General features: G+C 44.3%; 1 protein-coding gene across 1 annotated transcript; it reads left to right on the forward strand.

Moving 5' to 3' along the window:
* The first annotated feature begins 1763 nt into the window (after positions 1-1763).
* On the forward strand, positions 1764-6865 carry RDH14 (retinol dehydrogenase 14). Its single transcript, XM_038133167.1, has 2 exons — positions 1764-2183; positions 5381-6865. Exons 1-2 carry the CDS (start codon positions 1836-1838, stop codon positions 5996-5998), a joined length of 966 nt encoding a protein of 321 aa, XP_037989095.1. The 5' UTR covers positions 1764-1835; the 3' UTR covers positions 5999-6865.
* The last annotated feature ends 467 nt before the right edge of the window (positions 6866-7332 follow it).

Consider the following 7332-nt stretch of genomic DNA (forward strand, 5'->3'; position numbering starts at 1 on the left):
GGGGTACACAAATCTGTGGAGCAGGTCAATGTCAGAAGAAATAATTTCCAGTTATCATGCTCAGTATCTGGGACCAACATCTGGATGCACACATCATTCCTGCCTAAATGAGCCGCTTCTGATCACCACAAGCTCCCTAGTACAATGTTCCTTGCATTGAAGGCTGGACTGACATCGACAAACACAGGCAGTGCCCTCTCCAACACATCTGCAGCCTTCTAAGAAGGGGCATCAGAAATGACTGGAGAGTCCTCACAGCTAAGTGATGAACAGCAGATTCCTTAGCTCCCACCAGGACGATTTCTTACAGAATGAATCTGTTCCTCTAACAGGGCATTTCCTGGTTCTCCTATTTTGACATCTCTTTGGCAACTACTCTTCCCTCATCATGGTCCTCGGCTGGGTGTGGCTGCAACACCTCCCAGTACATGTTTACTATGAGAAGAACATATGGAAGAGCACCCCAACATGGCTCTTACACCACGTTAAAAATTCACATTTCATTCACAGATGCAATGGTATGGCCTGGCTAAAGAACCCTTTGGTGTAATCATGAGGCTCACAATGGAGTGAAGGGCCGAGAATGAAGAAAGTGTTTTCTGTTGTGAAGACAAAGGCAGAAGAGGTTTGTCAACAAATATGGAGTGTTTAGATGGCGTGCTGCCTACACAGCCCTTAAACTGCCTGAGAAGTGTGAGAGACAGTCAGAAAAGACATGGTAAGGGTACTTCCAGAAGAATCTGCTGTTTCTGCTGCTGTAACATGAGCTGAGGTCAGCCTCAGAACTGACTGCAGCCATGTGACAGCCTGCAGGCAGCACCAACATGTGACAGTTAAGAGGAGCCTGTGGTTAAGAGGAGCAAATGGTTGTCATGTCCAGACAAGCCACAAGAAACCTGATTAAAGGCTCATGGGTTTCCTCTTGGGTTTCTTAGTCATTTACCAAACGTGCCAGGTCTTGATAAAGGACAGACATGCTCCTTATCAGCCAAGTCAAGCTTGTTTCTTGTCTCCCTGTGTTCTTCTGCTTGCTGGCCTCTAGCTCCTCATCACAAACTTCTCTTAACCTATGTTGTTCTATCCTCTTTGACTCTATCTTATCCCTAAATCTGCACTGAACTCCAGTACTGTGGTTTTAGGGAGGGTTTTTTCTGTTGGTTTTTTTGTTTGTTTGTTTGGTTGGTTGGTTTGTTGGGTTGGTGGTGGTGGTGGTGGTGGTGGTGGTTTTTGGGGGGCTTTTTGTTTGTTTTGGTTTTTTTAACCTGCCTTGCTCTTGATCAAAATTCGGTTACCTTTCGATTCTCTCTGTACATTTCCACTACTGACTCTTCCATCGCAAGCCTGAAAGGGACTTTGAGTGGGTGAACCGCAGTTGCCACTCCAGCCTCCCTGAATGGGTTCATGCCACCCTGGTTGGGATCATCAAGGTCTGGGATTAGTGACAGTGTCTAGAAACATGACATGAAGTCGATGGCTGAAAACAGATTTTGGGTTAAGCATTCAAAACAAAGTTGGCAGAGCTGAGGGGCCGCCCGAGAGCTTCAGTACCAATAAATAAAGAGGTTCAATAAGCCCCCAGCGTGTGCTGGTACCTGCACCCTACACTCGCGCCCCTTGAACCCCCTTGGTTTTCTCTCCGCCCAACTCCGCATCCTGGCGGAGGGGCAGCAGAGCCCTCAGGCGGGGCAGCCCCGCCCCGCCCGGCCCGGCCCGGCCCCGCCCCGTCAGCGCCGTGCTGCGGGCCCCCGGCCCGGCCCGCGGGCAGCGCGCAGGCTCCCGAGCCGCTCCGGGACCACAAGCCCCAGCAGGCCCCGCGCGGCCCGGGCAGCCCCGGCATGGCCGCGGCCCTGCCGGCGCTGGTGCTGGGCGCGGGGCTGCTGGTGGCCGCCTGGCGCTGGCTGCGGGGCGCGGCGCGGCCCGAGCGCGGGGGCTCCATGCGGGGCAAGACCGTCATCATCACCGGCGCCAACAGCGGGCTGGGCCGGGCGGCGGCGGCCGAGCTGCTGCGGATGCGGGCCCGCGTCATCATGGGCTGCCGCGACCGGGCGCGGGCCGAGCGGGCGGCCCGCGAGATCCGGGCCGAGGTGGGCGAGCGGGCGGACGGCGCGGGCGAGCTGGTGGTCCGCGAGCTGGACCTGGCCTCGCTGCGCTCCGTGCGCGCCTTCTGCCACCGCGTCCTGCAGGTACGGCCGGGCCCGCGCGTCCCCTGCCGCCCTGCCCCGGGCCCGGAGAGGGCACGGGCTGGGCGGTGCTAGGTGGCGGCCTCTGGGCTCCGTGGTGGCGCCCGGGTTTCCTTGTGGGTTGGACGAGGCAGTCCCTGCTGCCAGCGGTGCGCTCGGGGGCTGGGGAAGTCGCTGAGGTCACCGCAGGGTGAAGAGGATGTAAGAAAACTGGCCGTGAATTAGCTCCTGGAAGCATGAACTTCGTGATAGTTTGGTCTGTTTTGGTTTAAAATATTCTATATCTTTTCTGTTCTGGGAAGGAAATGCTTGTTTTTCTGTGAGATAAATGATTTTTCTTCCTTTCTCTGTGAATTAACTAGTTTAACTTTTGTTCGTTTAAATTAGTGTTACGGCTCAGCTTTGCCACCAGAAAAATAAAAATTGCCAAGTGCACTGCTGGCATGCTCCAGACATCCTTATGCCACCTCCTTAGGTTGTATCCCCACAAGGATTTAAATCTCTCACCCACCACCAGCAGAATCTAGTCAATAGACATTTTTGAATATATGAATTTTTTGCAGATACCCTGAAAACTTGAGTTTAAGGAGAATCCAGTTGGAGGGCATCCAGTTGCTTTTCCTGACAGAAATGCTGCTAGATTTATAGAGCAGAGGGAAGCACTGTTGGAGGCATTATTTCATTCCCACCAAAAGCATCTTTTAGGACTTTGATCTCACCACATTTAGCTACTCAAGTCAGGAGACATGAAGTCATGGGAAACCAAGCTTAGTGATTTCTGCTGCTGCTCAGGGATTTGTTAAGTACTTAAAAGATGCTCAGACCCTGTTGTAAGAGGGGAAGAAAGCAGGGAATATATTGTATTAATTTTAAAACTGCTTTTATAAAAGTTAGGTGTCAAGTTTTAAGTTCTCTAGTGGGACACTTTGTAGTCTATATATGTATATGAATCCAGTGATAAGGTCTAATCTTGTTTCAATGCTGTGGGAAAATCTGCATACATGAAAGGATATAAAATTTGTGTAATTAGCACACAGCAAAAAAAAGAGACTTACTGTTTAACTTTTAGGAGTTACATCTTTTACAGTATAAAGTATCAGAGTGGCTTTTAAGTGAGAAATAGATTAAGGAAAAGAGAGTGTGCTGTCTTCAGAGCATTGCTGATGCCTGCTTTTAAACTTGAATGCACTTGAATGACAAGGGATGCAAGCTCAAGAGATACTTTCAAGAACTTTTCCACCCAAATTTGTTATTTACCTTCCCTATTTTTGAGTCCTTTTTGGAGCTGTTATTTCCAGGTTTGTTTGGGGGTTCTTGTGGTTTTTTGTTTGACATAAAGATATAAACATCAGCAGGATGGAGAGACAGTGCACTCCCACTGCTTAGCCTTATTTGTGGGAGCCTTACTTTGCATGACTGAAAGTTATTATATCTCTCACTCCTTAGTCTCACTGAAAAAAAAAATAAAACACTGAGATGTTGGGGGCTTCCATGGGAAAATGGAGAAAGTGAAAGTGAGCTTCGAGGCTGCAGGGAATATCACTGCCCATCAAAGCAATGTTTTGTGCACTCTGCTGCCCTTGGTTGTAGTAGCTGCCTTCTTGCCATTGGTCACATACCTCTAGGATATTACATGTAGGAATTTCACAGAATAGCACATGTGGAGGTCTTGCTGCTTGAAGTTTAAAGTCCTGCAAAATAAATCCTCCAGTCAGATGTTTTTCTCTAAAGAAGAAAGAAGGATCACTTCAGTGAGCAGTTCTGCAGTCACTATTTCTTCACTCCTGTCATGATTTAGTGATAGTGACTGACCACTGTGTCCCTTTGGGTGAAGAGGAGAAGTGAGTTTGGTGCTCTTTGGATCAAGTCTTTGGGACCCAGTTATATGAAACACTGAGCAGCCACAAGTTCTACGGAAATCAGTCTGAGATTGAAGTACTTGAAATTTTGAGTGATCGGGTGCCAGCACCTTTAACTGGATGCCAAGTGCAGATTTGGGGTTTGCTCTTTGTATCTTTGCTGCTAATGGCAGTGAAATAAAAGGGAAATGATGCAGAATTAATTTATGAGGTTCTCTATTTTTATCATCAAAATGGTTCAAGAGTGCCTCAGCTTGTCTTCCAGTCCCTGCATTGGGTTTAAAGAATTAAAGGCAAAGAAAACTCCTAGTGCTGTTAGAGAAAATGAATACCTTTGCCTCTGATTCATGCAAGCATAAATTGTGCTTTCACAGTCTTTTGTCAGAGGTAGGTAAGAGTGTTGAATTCAGAGCTCATTTATGCAGCTTACTTTAATTTTTTGGGTTTTTTGTGGGTTTTTTTTGTTAATTACAGTTTTAGGTAAATTGGACAGCTCTTCATTTTTGAGTGGATTCTGGAGGGTGAAGTGCATGATGCATATATCTAAACTATCAATGCCATCTCTCTGTTAATTACTTACATTTTCTGATCCTGGAAAGAATAGTATATGTCCTTGAGTCTAATTTTTACTAACCTGAACCAGAACAGTGATCCATCAAATCTCATGTGCCAAGCACCTTATAAAGCCTCTGTTCCTTAGTTCCTGAGTAGACCTATTGTACTTGAATTATGTGAAACGTCAGTGTTACTTTTCTATGAGTCCTGCTCCATAGTTCTCACCCATCAGCAGCATGATGTGTATTGATTTTAAAATAAGACAAGTTTAAAATCATGAAAACCTTATTTGGCAGAGCTTTTCATATCATGCCAGTGTGATAATGAGTCTACAGTGTAATGGTTCCTCTTCAGCCCTGAGGTTAATTCCTTGTGCTAACACCTTGTGTTCCATGCTTGTGTGTCTTCTTGCAGTGCAAAAGACAGGCTGCTTTTTAAAGCAGAAAAAAAAATGCATCACAAAGGTAATATATCACTGAATTGCTGTAGAAAAAGCTGCTCTTGGAGAGGCCAGTAGTAATGTTCTTTGCCTGCATTAGAAGTTGATACAGACCTACTCTCAGGTACTTGCATCCTACCAGCGTCAAGTGCACAGTTTAGTGGTAGTTCAACTTAAAGGTGTTTTTCTCCCAGCAGTGCTTTAAGAGAATGTCAGAAAGTTACAATTCATAAAATTAGAAATGAAATTATTTCCTTTTTAACAGTGCGCAATGAGAAATTGAAGCATAATAATGTTGTATATGGAAGTTCTAAACCTGAATTATTTTTTTTCTTTCCTCTTTAAAGGAAGAGTCAAGGCTGGATGTTCTGATAAATAATGCAGGGATATTCCAGTGTCCATACATGAAGACGGAGGATGGTTTTGAGATGCAATTTGGTGTAAACCACTTGGGCCACTTCTTGCTCACCAACCTTCTTCTGGGCCTCCTCAAAAATTCTGCCCCAAGCAGAATTGTTGTAGTATCCTCAAAACTTTACAAATATGGAGAGATCAACTTTGAAGACTTGAACAGTGAAATAAGCTACAATAAAAGCTTTTGTTACAGCCGAAGCAAGCTGGCTAACATATTATTTGCCAGGGAGCTGGCCCGTCGGCTGGAAGGGACAGGAGTCACCGTCAACTCCCTTCATCCTGGGATTGTCAGAACAAATCTAGGCAGACATGTGAATATTCCTTTGCTGGCCAAACCTCTATTCAACTTGGTGTCGTGGGCGTTCTTCAAAACGCCTCTGGAAGGAGCCCAGACATCTATTTATTTGGCCTCTTCTCCTGACGTCGAAGGCGTGTCAGGAAAGTATTTTGGAGACTGCAAAGAGGAAGAACTTCTGCCCAAAGCCATGGATGACTTGGTTGCAAGAAAATTGTGGGATATCAGTGAAGTGATGGTTGGCTTACTGAAGTAAATTCCAGGGAGTGTCTGCAAAAAAGAATGCAGATAGCTATGCGGTGCATTTTGGCAGCAGTGAAATTCTCACTTGAAATACTGTGGGAATGTAGAATTTTGCTCAGTAAGTATGAAATAAGAGAGCAATTTATTTTGGAATTCTTTTTTGAAATGAAAGACAATCTTCAAGAGACCTAGGCATTCAGAAAAATTCCAAAAAAAATTTGTAGGTGTGAATATAATTTCTGGTTAAATCTGCTTAAAAAAACTCATGTTTTACAAATAAAAATTAAGCAGAAGTGTGTTTTGCAATATATAAGCATATTTGTCAATGCATGTCTTGCTGGACAATGCAGGGTACTGATGGTGAAACACTTCTGTAAAAAATTATTTGATAATAGTCATCTTTTTGTGAGCCATCACAATGACAAATGGAATTAAGAGTTCTCCTGATATCTTGCACTGTAATTGTTGAGGCCTCTGAGTGCCTTTCAAGAGCTTGTCAGCCCCACGGTTCGGTGAACAAAATCATTGAGCCATGCTCAGTTTTGCTGTGAAGCACAAAGTCAGCTATTTTGTGATGTTGCTGCTGTTCAGTGTGTAAGTACACTTGGTTGTGCAAGTTGTATTTTTATTTTCAGGTGTGTTGAACTTGCTGTTTCTTGAAACCTTGGGTTTCATTAAAAGGGTAGTTGCAAAATGTGTAATGGTCTTGATAGGGCTTTGCATGGCATGAACTGTGTAAGACCTCATGCAAATTAGACCGAAGAGAATGAGCTTCTCAGTGTGTTTGGCTTGACTGATGGCACTTTAACTCAGTAATGAGGTTCCATAAATGTCTCATACAGCTGACTGAATATTCTTTAATAAAATCTTTTTAAAAGAAGACATAGCATTCATTCTTTTATTGTGGGAGATGTATCAGAAACCAGCTGCCTTGATAGAGTAGCCTTGTTCAAAGCAGGAGATGAACCCATGTGTTGGTTTAGGGAGCCTGTGCTGTGGGGCTGGTAGAAATAAAATGGGCTCCAGTGAAATACATGAGTATTGTGTGAGTCTGTACTGATTGTTTTTTTTAATTCATATAACTTATTATTTCATATTGACATGCCTTTTTGTTTTGGTCTACATTATTAAAAAGTTCTAGTAGTTAGGATATATAGTGTAAATATGAAAGAATGGTTTAGACTGATCTATGTTACTATTACTCAAAGGAAGGAAACTCAATAATAAATGATGTATTCAATAGCTCCTTAGTTATAAATACATCAGTTCTGCATTCCAGGTGGTCACCTACTAAATTTTTAAAATCCTTTCTCTGATTGTTTGCTCAGACTTTCAGCATATTTTAGC

This window comes from Motacilla alba, chromosome 3 (genome assembly GCF_015832195.1).
Source record: "Motacilla alba alba isolate MOTALB_02 chromosome 3, Motacilla_alba_V1.0_pri, whole genome shotgun sequence".
Classification (NCBI taxonomy): Eukaryota; Metazoa; Chordata; class Aves; order Passeriformes; family Motacillidae; genus Motacilla; species Motacilla alba.